This window comes from Nylanderia fulva, unplaced genomic scaffold (genome assembly GCF_048542155.1).
Source record: "Nylanderia fulva isolate GAGA-0341 unplaced genomic scaffold, ASM4854215v1 Scaffold29, whole genome shotgun sequence".
NCBI classification, from domain to species: domain Eukaryota; kingdom Metazoa; phylum Arthropoda; class Insecta; order Hymenoptera; family Formicidae; genus Nylanderia; species Nylanderia fulva.
In genome coordinates, this window is record NW_028190358.1 from 674,043 (window position 1) to 691,162 (window position 17,120).

The window sequence follows — 17,120 nt, forward strand, 5'->3', positions numbered from 1 at the left end:
TATATATATATATATATATATGAACGGACATTTATTATGGTAGACATGTTGAGAACATGAAATTTTGTCTTTCTTTGTCATCTGTTTGCTATTACATCATTAACTTCATTTTTATCTATTCCATCGTATCATAGAGAATCGCATAAAAGTTTCTATATTTCTGCGTAAAACTTTTATGTCTCTATATCATATCGCGTGCAGTGGATCAACGATCCGCAATTTGAGTATAAAAATATAGCCTCTCTTACGGTTGCTTTGTTTTATATCTCGTTCTTTTTATCTTCCAAAATGTAATTTATAATCCAATTATTTGTATGTGTGATAAAACAGAAACGTCAAAGTTGTAGATATGAATGCAATGCAAATGCATTTTAATTTGAAACAAGAGACACTTGATTCGATGTTATCACATTTGTTATATCCACACGACTATGTAAAATTTTTGTGCCAAAATAATTTATAAGTTTTCCTCTTTTAATTGCTAGCACCGTAAAGACATGAAAGAAAACAAGTTTGTTAGGTTTGTGCGAGAATAACTGAAGCGCTTTCAAATCTGCACTTCGCATTGCATTGATATAAAGTACTCTTGAATGTTTCGTAAAGAAAAATACCCGTCTATAACAATATGAAAATTCATCGACCGTTTAATGTTTGCAGTTTGGCATACTTCTTGTGGTACGGCTCGCTCTGCTTCATGGTACTTTGCCGAACTTCTCCGCACAGGATAATCCAGCTGCTTTTCATCCCTGTTTCCACGTCAGGTGAGTATCTGTATAAATCCTTTATGTTACGCGAGTCGTGACGCGAGGAATCCTATTACAATGTTTCAAAACTCACAGCGATTGAGAACGACTGGAAACTTTATACCATTGTCCTTCGTTGAGGAGTAACGTATCGCGTATATGTGAGATCAAAGTGTTGGATGACAGTGGAAACAAGACGACTTTATCCTTTGATCTGATTCAGCTTGGATTCATCTCTCACTCGACGCTTTCAGTAGTTGGAAACATTTAAGCGGCAATGCTATTTCGATTGTTTATTTTCGCACCTTTCCACTGGAATGTTTTCTTAGAACCTCAATTGGATATCCGACTCTTTTTCTGAAACCGATACATAAAAACAAACACAAGAGACATTTGATTCATTTTTTTTTAACCGCAATAAAAATATGGAAAAAGAGGAAAAAATACAAATTACCGTTATAAAACGTTTCGAATTTTATTCTAAAAATGAGAGGTTACCTTATAGAAAAAAAGCAAACGATGTTAAAATATATCTGCATATAGAAAATCAATTTTCTATTCACGCCAAATGCCTGATTTAAAATGTCTTCTTCTGTAGTCGTCTCTAACTATGCTACGTCTCGAAGATCAAGCATCAGTCGATTGCCTGCCAAAAAAAGATTTTCAATTCGTGCTCGGGTTAAACCGAGAATCTCGTCTGTCCAACTTTTCCACTCCAATTGCCTGCTTGCAACAGATTCGCGCCGCGTCCTGCTGCGCCGCGCCGATTCGTTCGAGTATCATCGTCAAAGAATCCGAGCTGAGATGCAACTTTTCGGTGCGATTCGCGGAACATCTCTCAGTTGATTTCCTCGAAGATCGATACTCGCAGCAACTTTAATCCACACTCGATGCCATATTTTTTACCTAAAAAAATTTTTTTAGCGATGCGATATGAACATTCCGATTCGACGAAAAGTCTATGAAAAAATGTTCTCATGCATAATTCGATTCGACGGCTCGTTGAACATGTTCAGTATAAATCCAATCCCACTATCTTACCGTAGTTCAACGATATGACCACTGTATCTATTACGTCTCACAAGGAGCGGACGTGTTCTGAGGTTTCACGTAGATCGAAAATGGAAATGATCACACGATGTAGTCCTCTGAACGCGCAACTCGTTGCTGCGCAACTTTTATTCACGATGAAATTACGAAATAGATATATTTGATATCGTGTGTTTTTTTTTATAAATATAAAAGAAAAAATCTTCTCCATTTGTAAACAATTATTTTAATTACAGGGGCCCATCTTTTGAAGTAGTTATAAACGTAACGCAATTTGTCTACCTGTTTTACAAAACTAATTAGTCATACATTACATTTTCATGATAAAAGTCATATTTCCGCGAATTTCTTTCATACGTGGCCGTGCAACCCGACCGTAAGATTCCTCTTTCTGACACGACTGACGAAGGAACGCTAATTAAATACAACGTTCTCTCGTTGCACCTTCCTGTTTCACCGACGCGGAAACAGCACTGCAAAAGAAAAAAGAAACGAGAATTCTAATTATTAGTTTGAAAGAGAGATTGTTCGATAATTTCAGCATATATCGAGACATTGTATTATTTTCATCAGCCTTACTCTTCCCCCATTTGTCCGACGTATATAAATGTATCGAAGCAGCTCTTTTTTCCCTCTTTTTTTCTATTTATTCATTTCTCTTCTCCGATACAATCCCAGCTTCCCACCCTCTTCTTCCCCATTTCTCTGAAGTCGAGCGTACGAATAAGAGTAGAAACAGACCGGAAGAAAAGAGGATATTATCTCATACGAAATACTTTCGGGCTAGAAACCGGGCGGAATATTTTATGCAATGTATAATTTGGCTGGATGTACCGTCGTTTCGCGAAATTTACGATCGCGCAAGCCTACAAGTCGGACCAGTCTTTCGCGAGGGCTTCACGTCTCCCTTAGGATTCTATTTTCCCTCTGTTAACCCGGTCCCTTATTCTCGAAATATTCTTGCCGCGTCAAATATGTATGTATGTATATGTATGCGCGGCATATGCGACACGGCACGTGTCCGTGTAGATGATGCCTGCGACTTGAACAAATTTACTTGGTGCAAGATGTCGCGCGAGGTTCCTTCTAATGCAATTATACATATAAGTTTAGGCGATTCCGGGTGGAGTATATATTTGCGATGATCGCGTGTACCTGTGTTCGACCGCTCAGGGGTGGTGCGGCTATTCCATTAGATCCCGCGATGCTCCACGCGATTAATACGGTAATTTAAGTTTAAGCTTGTTAAGCGGACGACTGGCGCGCGCGCGCGTAACTCCGTGCGAAGCGCTAATCGCCACTTAAATAGGCTACAGATATAAATCATGCCGCGCTCGGCCCTCGTTATTAACGCGAGCTCGCAGCAACAACAACGCGTTCTCTCTCGACAACGCGCAATTACGACTTGCTCGTTGCGATGCAGGATGCACACGCGCCGTTTCAATCTCGCTTTGCGCGAGATTTGCAATTTCGCACCGTTGTATATCTACGGTAACCCCTTTATACGAATAAGTGTTATCCAACTTTGCATCTGCGATTGTCTGACACAAGCCGTACACATTGATCGTTTGGGAAAAAAAGCCAACCGAATATTGGTGAATATATCGTCGAGAACATATATATTACTCCACTTTATTAGATCATAGATAAGTATGACGTGAATGTGTATTTTGAAGCAACGAATGGCGGTTGTTTGCTCCCAAGAGTAGCAAAAGTGCGTTAGAGAGTGCTCGAGATTTCGCGTCGGGCTTTACGGAGTACAGAGAGTAAATGATATCGTTAAAAGGTCTTCCCGGTTACGACAGACTCGTATATATACCGTGCGCGGTCTTTACGATGATTAATTCCATGACGGATCCGCCCCATGTGTCTCGCTCTATTGCTCTATACCTGCAATGATATTATTATATATATAGACACCGCACGCGTGTCATTTCCACTATGGTCTGTGTCTCGGTTTCGTCGTAAAATATTAACGCGATAGATAGCCACATTACGAGGATTATTATGCAGCTCGACAAAGTTCCTTTAAGATTTCTCTATTTCTATTAAATTTTCCTCGGAATAAAACACGCTCTGTTATGCAGAAAATTATTAAGCAGATTAAGGATATTAATGATCGGTGATAAAATGAGATCTGACAAATTTAGCACAGTTTCGCACCGTATATATTCAGCTACATATATAGCCAATGGAATTAAAATAAGTTGATGAACGTCTTGAATAATAATCGTGTGATATAATTATATGCTTGCAATATTCATATCGATATCAATATTAATTCTAAAATACGAATATCTATCTACACTTTGTTATATATATATTACGAATATTTTGACGTCTCGAACTGAATAAATAATTTTGTGTATTCTTTACGATTAAGGCAGCATATTGAATTGTATACCGAACACAGAAGAACCATAACGTCGTTATAATAACGATGACAGAACTAGTTCAGGGAGATAACTGTAATTTTATTGTGTTTTTTTTAAATCGCCGCAGGAGTTCATTGGAATTTATGCAGCATAGTAACTTAAAACTTCTCTTTATGTTTGTATGTTTGAAATATATATACTCGGGAGATTTATAAGTTTATAAAACAGCTTACCTCTCTTAGGAGGACTGCGGAATATCTCGGAGAGAAAGCAGAAGAAATATGCTATAAATGGTTAACGTAAGTTTTCTCGTAAAAAGATTGCTCAACTTTCCTCTCCGTTTGATATTTTGATATTTCTTTTGTTTTTTTTTCTAGTATCGCGCAATGTGCACGCGCGCATAAAAAATTGGTGTATGTATGCCTAAAACGTTCTGTACAATAATTTACGATAATATACGTACAAAAGAAATTTGTACAAAAATTCTTCGTCCCGATAAACGGTGCGTTTGAATTATAAAACGAGAAGCCCTCGATGCGTGTGTCGACGAAATATTGCCCACAGAATGACAGAGTGCACTTTGAATTTTATCCATGATAGAGAAGTGTTAGAATAATCATGCACAGTTTTCCATTCAATCGCGAGTGGTTTTGTGTGCGCACGCTGAGGGTAACTTTTTTTCAGCATTTACTTTATTCAATTTGTGAATGACAGTAAATTGTTGAAATTTGAAATATTCTTAACAATAGGAGAACCGAACAAATGTGTCGCTCTGTCGCGACTACGCGGGTAGATTTTTAAATTGGGCAAGAATCGCACACATTGGAATCGCGCAATCCGGAGAAAAGCCAGCAATCGTCGAAAAATCGTCGTCCGCGTATCGACGTGATTTTCTCGAAGGATGTCAAAACTTACTTTCATATTTATGAGTCACGTTATGGCGAAAATGCAAACGTATGCAGCACTAGTCATTTACGGTGCACTCACAATCATGCACGAGTGATAGAACTTCATGCATGTCTGATAGCGATAGAGTGTAATATAGCGCCTCTCTCTCTCTCTCTCTCTCTCTCTCTCTCGCTTCTATTTCCATCGCTGTATGTATAATAGCATGTCTTTATGACGTAATCCTTTGACAGAGAATATTGTTACGAGAAAATTTGTATCCGCTCTCACGGCCATTTTACTGAGAGAGGGAGAGAAAGAGAGAGAGAGAGAGAGTCCTGTTCAATCATCTTTGAAGTATTACTCTCTGTATTTTAATATCGCGTATCTCAATTTGCTCGTACAAAGTATTTTGCTGCATGTTGCAAATATCGGCCTTCGAATAGAAGCAAAAAATTTTTTTATAATGCTTGTTACATCTCGTCGTCCGTAGATTTAAAAATGTTGTGGTCGGATAAAATTGATTCGAAATAAAGTAAAAAAAAAGAATTATTTCAATTTTGTTATCCAAGACTGTGCGAATTTCATCTAGAACGATACAATAAAAATATCTATGAAAAACGTTGATATCGATTGCTAGGGAAAGATAATGGAACTTATATTCATTGTTCTCTATCCGCATAATCCATCGGAACGTTAAATCCACGGATCAGTTTTCGTGCGGACGCCTCATTGCCGGGCGATTAATTCTCATGATCGGAAGTTTCCGCGCAGTAAATGGCGTTAAGCTCAAGTCTCCCATTTCTCCTTTCTCTACGTCAGAATCGTAGAAAAGTGGCTGCTCATTTATTAGTTGAAGCTAATATATCTCGTTAAATCTCCTGTATATCTCGTCTAATCTCGTTTCATCATATCGTACAGTTAATAAAATAGTCAAAGGATATGTAATAAAATATTGGCTTTGCGTCGTGCGGCTGTAATGTTCGCGTAATAGCTGGCGAAAAGGAAAAAAAGAAAAAAAAAGAGGAAGGCGGATTATAAAGTGCGCGAGCTTCAGAATTATGGGAATATGTAAAACTGTTTCTCACGTTAACCTATGAGCAAGACAGATTTATGGTTTCGAGCATATTTTTGTATGCGAATGCTCGCACACACACCAACCTCAGTTAATATTGCTAGTCAACTACGGACATATGCGCTTCTTCTTTCTCGCTGTAAGTACTTTCTCGTAGCTACGTAACTTTGTATACTCTCGCCATAATTTATGCTCTATTCAAGCACCTGCGCGCCTTCCCGGAATTTCGCCCTTCTTCCTCGCGTAAACTCGTGTCACGAGTTCACCGTAAAGATTGCACGATGATATACCCCGGTGCAGATAATTAACATTAACGTTTATGAAAGAGACGCTTATAACCAGACCGTTAAATATAGCCGCTTAAATAAAAGCCTCTTTCTTTGTATAATCGATCGAAAGATATATACAATGTCCCGGAGAGGAATACTATTTTCCTCACTTTCAAACGGAGGGAGAAAAGTGAGAACACAAATTGATTCGTCAGATATACATATAAGTACATTTTCTCGAATAATTTGTCGTGCAATTTTTCGAATTATTTGTCAAACTAATGACTTTAATGATCCAATATACCATTTGTGTTGACGTTAATTACGTACTAACTATATAATGAAAATGATCACGTGGTCGTCCTATCTCTCGCAAGACCAATGAGAATGTACGCGGGCAGAGAACTTCCTGGACAGTGAAAATTCCGACGTAGAGATAAAACGCCTCTGACAAAGCTACTGCGACGACACCGCTGAGTGCGCGTAATTAGTTATATCCGGAGGGTCTAGCTGTTCTCTAACGAAAATCCCCGGCGGTAGTAAATTTTATACCAGGACAAAGCAATGAAGATGATATCAAACAGCTTTTGTGAATTTTTTCCTCTTTCGCTTTTACATCAAAGAATTTGTTACTGACGCAGTATCGTTACCACCTTAAACATGTTTCTTCGGCGATGGATTTTTATTATCTACTGATATCTTGTACATACAATGAATTGAGATCGTCTTTTTTCACGATACATTTTTATTATTCGTGATAAATTTTATAAAATTCAAGTGTGAAATATAGATGAGAGATTTTTAACGCGTTTCATCTCGGAATAGAATTTTTCGCTGCGTAGTCTTTTAGAAAGGGAGAGAGAGAGAAAGAGTCACGTTTCAACTATTCTCAGATCGGGGAACAGGGAGAAAGCAAACAGAAATACACGTCTGCGACGAATAGAGACAAGGGACAAGAAGAAAGGAGCGTTGTCGTAAAAAGAAAATGTCGCCGCGGGTGTCGGCTGCGGAGTATCCAATTAGCCGATACTCAAGAGACGAGTGGATGTTTCGAGACTTGGGAATGTCTGCCGGTATCTTGGTCTACCTCGTAGATCGGTGCGGTGAATCGCACTGGTGGTACAGACGCGAGTGCAATAATAGTTTCCAAGATTACTCTAGCTCTCTATATATAGGCTTTGTTCTATTCTTTACTTTCGGTAGAAGGCGCAAAGAGATAGTAAAGGGCAAAGCAAAGCTTGTAAAGAACAAAATTCAGAGCGTGATAAAGGCATTCTTAACATTAACAGCACCCCTTATTCGGGTTTTTCCGTGAGACGTTACTATTTATTATGTGCAAAATAGAGAAAATTACTTGATTTCGTTCCATTGATTCTCTCAACAGCCGTTTCGTTCTCTGCTAGTCGTTATTGATTGCCTAATTTTATCCAAAATTGTTTATTCATATGTAGAGCGTGTTAATGCTTATATATAGACTTCGAAATTAACAAAATTGACGCTGCTCTATTATTTAATTGTAGATAAAGTAATCTTATTTAAGAGATTCAACTGGATTTTATTAAAGTATATAAATAAGATTCAATGAGATTATATGTATATTTAGTGAGTAAACTTTACACGTTTTGACAAAATTATATCTCCTTTCACGTAACTTACATAGATAATTTTGCAAACGTCAACACGTGATACACGAGAGATATAAGCCATTCATAGTGTCGCTAGCTCGTCACGCACCTACCTACAGATATATATACGTTGAGATGCGCAATGACGTTAAATTATCCATTAACCACTTTAGAGGACATTAAGTCAGTAGGACCGCGAAATTTCGCCGCTCCGCGAATACGATGCCTCAGAGGCAGATCCGAGAGATGCCTTAAAGATGTAGAGTGTGGTTAACAGCACGCATTTACACCGAGCCCCTAAGCCGCGGAATGTCTCAGACTAACTGATACGGCATGACATAAATTCTCTATGGCCTCTAAGAGCACTTTGGGTAAACCGCATCGTCGGCTTTCTTACTCGAATGGTGTTTCCATATGTATCGCGTCGTTAAATTATCATATGTAATATATGTATTAAATTGAAAAATATTTTATCACGATTAATAAGATATTTTCTGACAACTGTGTGTTTGTGTTTCACTACGTTAGCAAAGTTGTTCTTTAATAATTTGCAATTAAATATTAATAGATTGATGTTGCATTTCTGAGTATAATGCATTATTACTGACAAGAAATCGAAAATAAGATTAACGGATTTCTCACTTTCCTAATAATAATGACTGTGTAACTGTAATTCTTCCGATTTTACCGCCGGTGTCATCGATATTTCGCTTGAAAATGCTATGTTATACAAAATGCAACAGGGATTTACATGCTGAATATTATTGTTTTGGGGGTATATCCGGTGGCTTTATATACGCGCGTACAACAGTACAACACAGCAGTAGAGATGTATGATATTTATGATAGAGAACATTCATCTCATATATTACAGATAGTTACCAAACATGTTAAACCGCTTGTAATATATTTGAATTTCGAAAAAATGACCATCCACGTCAAGTAATTAGTCAATATTTTCTTGCTCATTTGTACCTATAAACCTGACAAAATAAAATAAAAATCTCGAACAGGATCAACATATCAACAAGTGTCGTGCAAGAGATATTAATATAAATGTATTAAATAAATCCAGTAAAATCCGTACATCACATTGTTCTGCATTATAATATCCGAAGATTTATAAACCTGACATTTTAATGCTTATATATTGGTATAAGGAGACTAATATAAAATATTTGAAAAACGAATATAAAAATTAATTGGAAATATTACAATAATAATAAAGCTATTTACGTAATAATTTTAATATTTAGATCTTTTTTACATCGGTTCTTGACTCCTTCATTCATTTTATAGCATAATCATATTAAATCATAATAGCATCTTATTTGGAGAAACATTTATTAAAATAAACTAACGTATTGATAAATGCTACTTTTTCTTTCACAAAATAGAAATATGATTATAAATTTGAAATTTCCCAAAATTTTCTCCATCTACATTTATAATACTAGTTGCACGAACAGTTGTACAACGAGACATCAACGAGAGATGTCGTTGACAAACCCCAACGGCGTATCTGATATGATATGTACATGTATATGGTTACATGCTTTGAACCCTAGATGTTTCACCGAGACCCGAAACCTCCGTGCGTTATAATCCATTCCGACAACTTCCATTCATTACGGCGTAACGCGTCGTAGAGTGGTAGAAATATGCACGACGGATCAGAGAAGACGACGAGAGATGAGGGTGGAAACAGTTAAATCGAAGTGTGCGGCTTTCGTGTACGCGTTTCCTGAATCCATTCTGACGCGTTCGTACGCAAGAGAACTGGATCGTCATCAATTTCCGTATGCTGCTAACCAAGAGTGACGGCACATTCTGTACGTGAGGCGATGCTTTGCCTTCGATCAATCAATTCCACTCCTTCCGGCTATACTCATTCGTTAGTTGGGAGCGGGAGGAAGTCGAGTAAATTACTACGAAAGGCATAACCCATGTCTTACCTATCTATATCCTATCCGTATGGTTGAAAATCGATGGATAACTACACGACACAAATTATCTGCGTGGAGAGACTCACTAATTCTCTCATCACTCTGTCTATTGTCATCATGATTTGCATGTTCTGTTTCTCCGTCGTTCACTGTTTCCCTCATGTCAGTGGTCTATTTTTTTACGATATCTTGATGAGAAAATATTTGCTCAGAGACGATTTATGAACTTGCATCAATCAAAAAAAATAAAATATGTAGGATATGCCTTTTGTTTAATTTATATTTATTCGTTAAGTTTATATAATATTTATAACCGCGTTTATAGACTGACAATGAGTGCAATGCTTATTTTGCAACAGTGGAAAGCTGATTAATCTTTAAGAGCTAAAGTAGAGAGTGCTTAATGTTCCCAGGTAAATTGCAGGAGACCATATTAATGGCTCTAATTTTAACCTTCGTCACAAAGTTCGAAACTATTCTATGCGAATATAGCAGAAATAATATGTGGACACATACATGGTCAAAGTTTATACGAGATTGAACTTAATTATAGCAGTGAGATTTATCTTCGCAGGTTGAAATAATTATATTGAATTATATTGAATTATAAGAATGTTGAGAATACATTTATAGGAATTTAAAAAGTAACTTTGTGGCGAAATTAACAATGTAATAATTATATGGTTTGGTACGTATTAATCAATGTATCATGTATTCATAAGCAATGAAGCGTATAACTATCGCTACTATTCTCGAAATAGCGTTTCAATTCAATTTCATGTTACATGAATTCCATCTGATCATAGTCTATTGAACGCACATTACGTTCACCAATAAATATTGCTTTGGCAAATCAAGTGTAACGTACATGCAAAGGATAATCGGGAGAAATATACTTAATAAAGCGTAATTAAAACTGTACCGTAACATGGCAATTAAGTAGTGCAATGTAGGATAAATAAATAATGAAGATTGCGATTGGAATTTATTGTACACATATTACGATAATATGAGGATAGATGCGCAATATAATATATTCGCTTACCTTTTAAATGTGTTCTTAATTAACAGAAATCTTTAATGAAGCTCACTGGAATGAGATCGCATGTTTTTATCCCGTTTATATTTCGAAACATACGACTCTAAACAGCAAAGATATTATTGCTTCCCGGTAATTATTCTTCCTTTTACAGTCCGAAGGAGAATCTCGATGCATTCGTGTGTATACTCAATTAAAATAACTCACGGAAGTTGAACTAATATGAATGCCGTCATTAATACGAGAGAAGAAAATTCAATCGAAAGAGCACCGTCTAGACTTTAGACGAAAAGTCGGAAGCGAGGAAGTGAGTGCATTTAGGTGGAAAATGCGAATCGGGGGTTGGGTGCAATATCTACGTATGTCGTTCCTGACTTTCTCTCTACCTCTCTCTCACTCTCTTTGATCCTTTTCTATTTTCACCTCTTCACCGGAGGTTAAATATTTTCTCTGTTAAAGAGGAACGCTCGCCAATAGGGCAAGTAATCATTAATTTGACTTGGTTAAAATAATAATGGCGCTGACGATGGAAATGGTAATTTGTTTACGTAAAATTAATTTAATGAAAAAAATATCTCTAAAAGAGAGAAAAATACACACCAAATAACTAAAAATATCTAAATTTGTACGCAACAAATTAAAGTTTAAAAAACAAAAAATTAATTCAAGTATATACATTTAGCTTCCATTATCATAAATTAAAAGTCTATTACTCATTTAGTAAAGTAGACAATGTATAATAGATTTATTTGTAATGAAAAAAGTACATGCTAATATGTATAAGATCCAAATTATAACGGTCGTCCAAAATAATAAATATTATTAAAAAATTATTATTATATACGCATCGAATTATATATCTGTAGATTATATAAACTGCAAAAGTATTTAATGGAATAATTATATAATAATTCACATATGCTAATCTTTCGTTGCGTGTGAAGATAGAACTAACAATAAGTTATAGAATTATTAAATTGTCATTACGATTCACATGAGAAACTAGTATAAGAAATTGGAGTCAAATCACTACTATAATCTACACCATAGTCTATATACGCATACATGGGCTAAGAGAAGAAATTCAAACAACGACCTTCCCAACTGCCTTTATTGGGCAATCAAGCGAACTCTAACCAATTCGGGTCAAATCGCTTGCTGGAACAGAGCTTGCCCTCATTGAGCGATGGCCCAATAATGTCTCAATAAAATAACCCACTTCATTGGCATCAAAAGTGTGGCTAACGACGATAACTATATATGTAAAGGAGAATATTTCAGATATGAAATAGATTTCGTAAGCTTTTAAAAATTATCAAAGGCTGACACTTTGCGCACAGAGTTCTTGAAATTAAAACGCGACGAACTGTTTGTGAAAAAAAAAGATTAAAAGAATTTAGCTTCTTATTCAGGATACATCTTTCTGATACTGAACTTTCGCACCAACATTAAGGTATTGAGAGAATTTTGTCGGCAAAAAGCTGACGAAGCAATATATTATAAATTTTCTTCAAAAACCAAAGCGAGTTCTCCGGTCAGCTTATCTTTTAATACTTTCATTTTTATTTCAAAAGAATAAATTGCACGAAATATTTATTGTTTCGATAAATAGCCTCCTCTTTGATATATTTACAAATTTTTTTATCATAAAGGCAGTTAATTGTACGGGCTGGTAGTCTCTAATTGTACATACAAAATGATCGCATTTCAAGGAACAGCGTATAAAATGAATCATGCTATTAACTGCCGATTCAAGTTTCTCTTTGCGAATTTTACGTACATGTATGCAGCTATGTAAAAAAATCGTGTGCCAACTGATTTGTTGTCGCTAGGAAACATTACTTTATGTGAATTTATTTAATGTTTTATGAAGTAATTTGAGTTTTGTTTTTCTCACATTTTTGATTTATTGAAATAAATCCGGTCTCTCCATTAGCTTAACTTATTTAATCCGATGATTTGTATTTATATACATTATTCTATGCTTTTAATTGTTTTTCGTTAATAATCAATATTAAAATAAATTTTATATAAAATTTGCAAATATATATGGATAAAATATTTATGGTTTCATATCTTTTTATTTCACTTTGTTTTAATTACAATAAAATTAAGTCATCGACAAATACGAGCTAGAATAGACGATTTTTTAAGAGAAATTAAAATAACGCCTTATGAAATAGTTCATAATGAAATAGTAATAATTTAATATGAGTAATTCATTTTATTAAGTAAATTAATTACAGCATGCAATATATATAAATATTTTGTTCTGATTTTCATTATCCATAAGTAAGCTGCCTAAATGTTAATGTTATTGTTATAAAAGTTAATACTATGCTGCAGCTTTGCATTTGCAATATTTGTGCACGAATGATATTACAATAATGTGTTATAATTAAAATGACATTTGATATTAAATATAATGATTAGCTATGGTGGCAGTTATTGTGACTCGGTGATAATTCCAATAACGAATAATTAGCAAGCGTGTGCTTTTTTGTATTCTGTGTGTTGCACGCATTTATACGCCTGGGCCGTCGATTGAAAATTAAGCCGCAATATCGCAGCTCGCGCGAATCCGATCATCGAGGCTAAATTTGATGACGGAATTACTACTATTCACGGAAACGGTGCACCGATGTGTGCTATTGTTCTCTTTGTGATACTACAGGACAGAATGGAACTATTAAATTTTAAAGAAAATCGATACTCTTGCGTAGAACTAATTCAGCATATCACTAGTACGTTGAATGATTGGATGAATACGGAAAGCGTGATAATGACAATAAACAGATGAATGTAACCGCTATAATCAGCTCTGTGCTTTCGGCGAAATATCATATCGAGATGAACTTTAATCAAATTTAACACATTAGATATGCAACACGCGTAATATATAAAAACTCGAAGAAAAAAATAATACTTACCTACAGGCCACTTGATCAAGATCAGGTTGACGGACATCTCCCGAGAATCGTACTTCAGAAACAATGCACTTCCGGCGCAACTGACAAAGACGCACGGCAGGTAGACCGGGGAATTGGTATCAACTGGGAGGAAGTGGAGAGAAGGACGTACGTTTGATTTCGTGGTACGATGCAATACATCTCTTCTCGGTTTACCGGTCGCTCGCTGAGACGGAAGTGTATCGTGCCCGACGAAGCGGGCACATCCGGCCCGGAAGATTAATTGCCAATAAACCTCTATTACAGAGACCTCTTCCCGCACCGTTACTCTTCTCACGATATCGTGTCGTTTCCTAGTCAGCTACTTCGTACGCAACGTGTCGGTCTGGCCCATATTTTTTTCACAATGCCAAGTTTCTAAAAGAAAAAAAAAAATTTTTGATGGAATATTATTGATGATGTAGAAGATAATTTATGATACGAAGAATGTAAAAAATAAAAACTTGGACGTGCAATTTATTTTCCTCGGTTATAACGATACTCGTAACAACAGTCGCGATTATTCACACATAATGTGATCTGATAATTAATAACGATTGATAACTTATTATTTTATTCTAAAAATCTATATTTTTGTAAATGTGATATTGTAATAGGATCTATACAGTATAGAAAAATACATAACGTTAGCATAATTCTTCTAGATGAAGGCATGAAATTTTATCTCTATACGTTAAGATATTAACTAAAATACGTACACTTACATTTCGGTTTCACATTTCAATTTGAAAGAGTGTGAAAAGCATTACCAACAAATTGTTAGGAGTATGCATATGTTTTTAATTACATGATGCATGACTTCGCGCTTGGAAATTGCATTTATGCAAATGAGGTGACTATCTGAAAAATTTGACATAGAAAAATGATGCCAGTTCGCGTGCTTAGAAGCTGCGTGATTATGCATGCAATAAATCTCGCTTCGAAATCACCAAGTGAATGCTTAGGAACACGTGCGAATCGATCGTAGCCTATCTTGCACCTCGGCCTGGTAATCGAGGGAAATTGCTTTCATCTGAATTCAAAAGCATGTACGAGAGATCAAAGTTCTTACGTGCCGACGATGGCGAAACGAACGGACGATGGTGCGAAGAACTTATCACGCGAGCGTCGATTAAAGTTTTCACCTTTGTATCTGATTTTATAAATTTCGAAAACATGATTAATCGTTTTTAGCGCTTTGAAATTATCATTCTTTATTCGGACATGTTTCAACCGAATATTAATATAAAGAGCGACAAATACATCTAACATATTACTCTTGGCCATAAATCTCTTTTATGTTAATTCCTTCCTCTTCTTTCTCCTTTACAGATACAAATTTGGATTTTTCTTTCGAAATATAAGTTTAGATTTATTATGATCAAATTGACATGATGCATGTAATTTGGGAGCCGACAATATCTTAACGTCGCAGAAACGGGCGGAAAACTTTACCGTTTATGAGCATCGACAGGATCGATACCCGCATATCACGAAGGTGTAGAGGAAAAAGGGGACGGTTGAATGAAAGAGAGGGTAAATTGATGGAAGGATACGATTAAAAGCTAATGACATCGCGTTTCTACGCGAATGACGGCTTCAAAAGAAAGCTTTTTCTGAAGTTGGTTGGCTTGACAAACGATCGTGAGACTGGTAAGAAACGGTGTCTAGCGCGAACCGTCTTGATGAAATAGTCTTAATTGAACCAATTGATTAATTCTTCTGCATCAAATGTAAAAAATTTAACATTTACATGCATACTATATTTATATCTTTATATATAAAAAAAATATTTAAAATAATTCGTAAATTAAGATATGTGAGTATATTATAACATTTATAAGAAAATATTTTTAGCTTTTGACTGTTTTTTTATCTATCATTTATTACAAATTTATTGTTAACTGCGAATCCTAAAAAAGTAATATTTATTTAAGCGAATCTATGGAAGCCCATCTATAAAAGTCCACAAATTTGAGAATATTCTTTCTAGATTTATAGCCATCTTTGTTATATTCGTGATTTCTAAAAAGAATGGACACACGAATATATATCATATTCTCCCATACGACCATTTTTTCGGGAAGATCCTATTCGTTTTGTAATACTTTTATGTATTTCATACGTGCATCGCGCGTGATATATGCCACAAATTATTATTTTGACATCTCAGATCGTTTTTTATTCCTGCACTACGAGCTTCCGAATCTCGTATCTTGCGAGCTCGTGATGCACAGACGCCGTCATCAATCATTTCAACGAAATGAAAATATAGATAGTCAACGGAGCAAGAAAAATTATTCAGAAAGAGGACGGCCGCTCTCTCAGAGCTGCGAGATACATTATTGTCTTTGTTTTTTTTTTCGAGTCCCACATTGCGTTTTTCCCAACTGTCCAAAAGATGGATATTAATTAGTAAGTAGCAGTATAATATACGTGCTCAAGCATGAAATAACAAAGGGATAAATGTCATTAAATCGTGAGACATTTAAAACAATTGCTGTAGGTATGTAAATTTTGCTTGCGCCAAGAGAGCAATTAGAAGAGCCACTCTGTATTTAAATTTTAACACTTTTCAGTACGTTTTTTTTTCATGTACTGTTTAAACGCGAAACTGTGTTTCATTAGAATATGCATTAAAAAGTCACATTGCAAAATATATGTTAGTCGTTATCAAGAACGATGGCCGGAGAAAATTTGCTTAACGATGCGATGATATAACGATTGCGATGTAATTTATGCGCACATCGCGCCATACAATACATATAAATCACCATCGCGTATTTCCACTGTAATTTATGTAATGTCACTCTTAATTGTACACATAGATAAGTTTATACTCCCTCGTACCCAACTGGGTAATTTATTGAGAGCGAGGATGAGCTTAGAGAATCTCTTACACCTCGCTTCTCGGTACTCGCTTACTTTTCGACTATTCGCTGCTGAATAGAGCCGATGTTGGGTGACGTCGCCACATCTGGCGCCGAGGACAATTAGAGGGGACTCATGAGCCGTCGGAATTAACACTCACAACGGCACGGGCGAATATTTACCGGCGCGTTACACGGCGCGTTGTGTGGGTGGGCTTGTCCGCGAGACAATAGACTTGCCGAGTAAGCCGTCCCGGGGAGAACGCGACGATACACCGAGAATATCCCCGTCGAC

The 17,120-nt window shown here is 35.9% G+C and overlaps 1 protein-coding gene and 1 long non-coding RNA gene across 10 annotated transcripts in view; one reads left to right on the top strand and one right to left on the bottom strand.

Moving 5' to 3' along the window:
• The window catches only part of LOC114933108 (protein O-mannosyl-transferase TMTC1), a 162,326-nt gene that overhangs the window by 110,207 nt on the left and 34,999 nt on the right, over window positions 1–17,120 (top strand). For all 5 annotated transcript variants that reach the window (XM_029305572.2, XM_029305575.2, XM_085484089.1 and 2 more), the window contains one exon: window positions 658–761. In XM_029305572.2, coding sequence (XP_029161405.1) covers window positions 658–761 — 104 coding nt within the window. The remainder of the gene's footprint in view (window positions 1–657; window positions 762–17,120) is intronic.
• LOC114933110 (uncharacterized) lies at window positions 8–17,083 on the bottom strand. Of its 5 annotated transcripts, none has more exons than XR_003820020.2 (6): window positions 16,806–17,081; window positions 13,938–14,333; window positions 1,785–2,266; window positions 1,242–1,649; window positions 838–1,100; window positions 8–769 (listed from the first exon to the last, which is right to left on the bottom strand). It is a non-coding gene; the product is annotated as an uncharacterized LOC114933110 (long non-coding RNA). The 5 variants fall into 5 exon arrangements; XR_003820021.2 differs by having other exon boundaries at window positions 8–481; window positions 612–769; window positions 1,242–2,266; XR_014925012.1 differs by having other exon boundaries at window positions 8–780; window positions 1,242–2,266; window positions 16,806–17,083.